We start from the raw sequence: 2500 nt of genomic DNA on the forward strand, positions 1-2500 counted from the left end.
CCTCCGCCCGTATCCTCTCTCTCTATCTATCTCTCTTCTCTGTCCCTGCCTGTGTCTGTCTTCTCTACCCTGGCAACCTTTTCTGCCCCCCCCTCCCCAGCCTTCCTGTCCTTATTCCCGTTCTTCCTTAACTCTCATTTTGTCCTTCTCTCACCATCTCTCTTCTCATTCCTTCATTCCCAGTATTTGCTCCTCTCTAATTTCTCTTTCAACCCCCCCCCCTCATCCTCAACTTCTCGTCTCTCCCCTTCCCACCCCCTCCCTCTTATTCCCCCCCCCCCTCGTCTCAGCACTGTCAACAATGACTAATTAAAACATGGGACGCGGAAGGATGAGCCAACAGGTGCATGAGCACCCATGATTGAGTTTCCGGGATTCCAGTATTCTCCCGCTCTCGTATAAACAGGCGACACGGTCTTTTAAAAGGTGAAACAGCAGTTGATTCTTCGTGTATTAATATCTCGGTGTTACTTGCGTGCGTGTGTGTGTGTGTGTGGTGTGTGTGTGTGTGTGTGTGTGTGTGTGTGTGTGTGTGTGTGTGTGTGTGTGGGCGCGCGTGCGTGTGTGCGCCTTATGTTCTCATTGGCATGTCTTCCTATTTCTTTTGGGGGATTGATGGTCGTGTAAGCATATTTCCCGTTTTCTTCGTTCATTATTTTTCTTCCCTGTTCGTCTTCTAAAGATAATTTTCCGGCTAGTAGTCCCCCCCTGTAACTGTGGCGACCAATCATAGATCCGTCCATAACCGCTGTTTACATTTGAGACCCAATCAGCGTTCAGTACATAACCTGTATTTACCTGGAACAGCCAATCGGAGTCCAGGATCAGGCAATACACAGCCTGTATTTACCCATCATTGTCGGAAGTTTTGGAGGGCTGGTGGTGGGAGGGTAAACAAAGAATATATTGAGGGGAAGAACCCAAGTGTAAACACCTCGAGTTCAAGTTGAAGGGCTCGTATACCTGTTAGGTCGATTGTTCTGTTGGCGCCCTCGTTGTGTCGGCGCCCTCGTTGTGTCGGCGGCCCTCGTTGTGTCGGCGGCCCTCGTTGTGTCGGCGGCCCTCGTTGTGTCGGCGGCCCTCGTTGTGTCGGCGGCCCTCGTTGTGTCGGCGGCCCTCGTTGTGTCGGCGGCCCTCGTTGTGTCGGCGGCCCTCGTTGTGTCGGCGGCCCTCGTTGTGTCGGCGGCCCTCGTTGTGTCGGCGGCCCTCGTTGTGTCGGCGCCCTCGTTGTGTCGGCGCCCTCGTTGTGTCGACGCCCTCGTTGTGTCGGCGCCCTCGTTGTGTCGGCGCCCTCGTTGTGTCGGCGGCCCTCGTTGTGTCGGCGGCCCTCGTTGTGTCGGCGGCCCTCGTTGTGTCGGCGCCCTCGTTGTGTCGGCGGCCCTCGTTGTGTCGGCGGCCCTCGTTGTGTCGGCGGCCCTCGTTGTGTCGGCGCCCTCGTTGTGTCGGCGCCCTCGTTGTGTCGGCGCCCTCGTTGTGTCGGCGCCCTCGTTGTGTCGGCGCCCTCGTTGTGTCGGCGCCCTCGTTGTGTCGGCGGCCCTCGTTGTGTCGACACCCATGATCAAGGCCTCCACTCCTACGCTCACCGTGTCGACTTCCTCGCTCCATATAACTGTTTCCAATGGGTTTACATTAATTAAAATTATTATATTAAGAATATGAATTACTGACTTAGTTATGTTTAGGTTAGGTTAAGATAGCTTAGGCTAGGTAGGTTAGGTTTGGTTATATTTCTGTGTTAGTTTTCACTCGAATTAAACAACATTAAGTCATATATATATTGTAATGGAAAGCTTTATCATTTAATAAGAACAAAAATGTGAAAAATCTAACTTCAGGAAAAGTCAGCTTATTAGGCAAATCGGGCCTTGCATGGTAGGCCAAGTAGTGCGTTCTGGCTATTAGGTTCAACATTATATATATATATATATATATATATATATATATATATATATATATATATATATATATATATATATATAATAAAAACAGAAAACTCCTCACCCGTGAAGGATTTGTATTAGGATTTGTATTTGTATAAACCCTAGACAGCCAGGGTTTGAATCCTTCAGGGGGTGAGAAATTTTCAGTTGTATATTAGCTTGAAGTATATTTCTGTTACATATTCAAGCTTATATTATTATATATATATATATATATATATATATATATATATATCATCTCACACACACAAACAAACATTGTGTGTGTGTGTGGTGTGTGTGTGTGGAGGTCCAGTGACCTCCACTTTCAACTCAAGAAAGTGTTAAGTAATGAAATTAGGCGAAGAGAACAGAAGGCTGAACACAAGGTGCCATCTGGGAGGTGAAATCCTGCAAGAGTCAAATGGAGAGAAAGACCTGGGGGTTGATATCACACGAACCTGTCCAGAGGCCTACATCAAAAGGATATCATCAGCGGCATATGCTAGACTGGCCAACATAAGAACTGCCTTCAGAAACTTGTGTAAGGAATCGTTCAGGACCTTGTATGTCACTTATGT

The 2500-nt window shown here is 48.3% G+C and overlaps 1 protein-coding gene across 1 annotated transcript; it reads right to left on the minus strand.

The window, feature by feature from the left end:
• Positions 1-966: 966 nt before the first annotated feature.
• On the minus strand, positions 967-1605 carry LOC138367280 (circumsporozoite protein-like). Its single transcript, XM_069328699.1, has one exon. It carries the CDS (start codon positions 1603-1605, stop codon positions 967-969), a length of 639 nt encoding a protein of 212 aa, XP_069184800.1.
• Between the last annotated feature and the right edge of the window lie 895 nt (positions 1606-2500).

The sequence above is a fragment of the Procambarus clarkii genome, chromosome 21, assembly GCF_040958095.1.
Source record: "Procambarus clarkii isolate CNS0578487 chromosome 21, FALCON_Pclarkii_2.0, whole genome shotgun sequence".
NCBI lineage: Eukaryota > Metazoa > Arthropoda > Malacostraca > Decapoda > Cambaridae > Procambarus > Procambarus clarkii.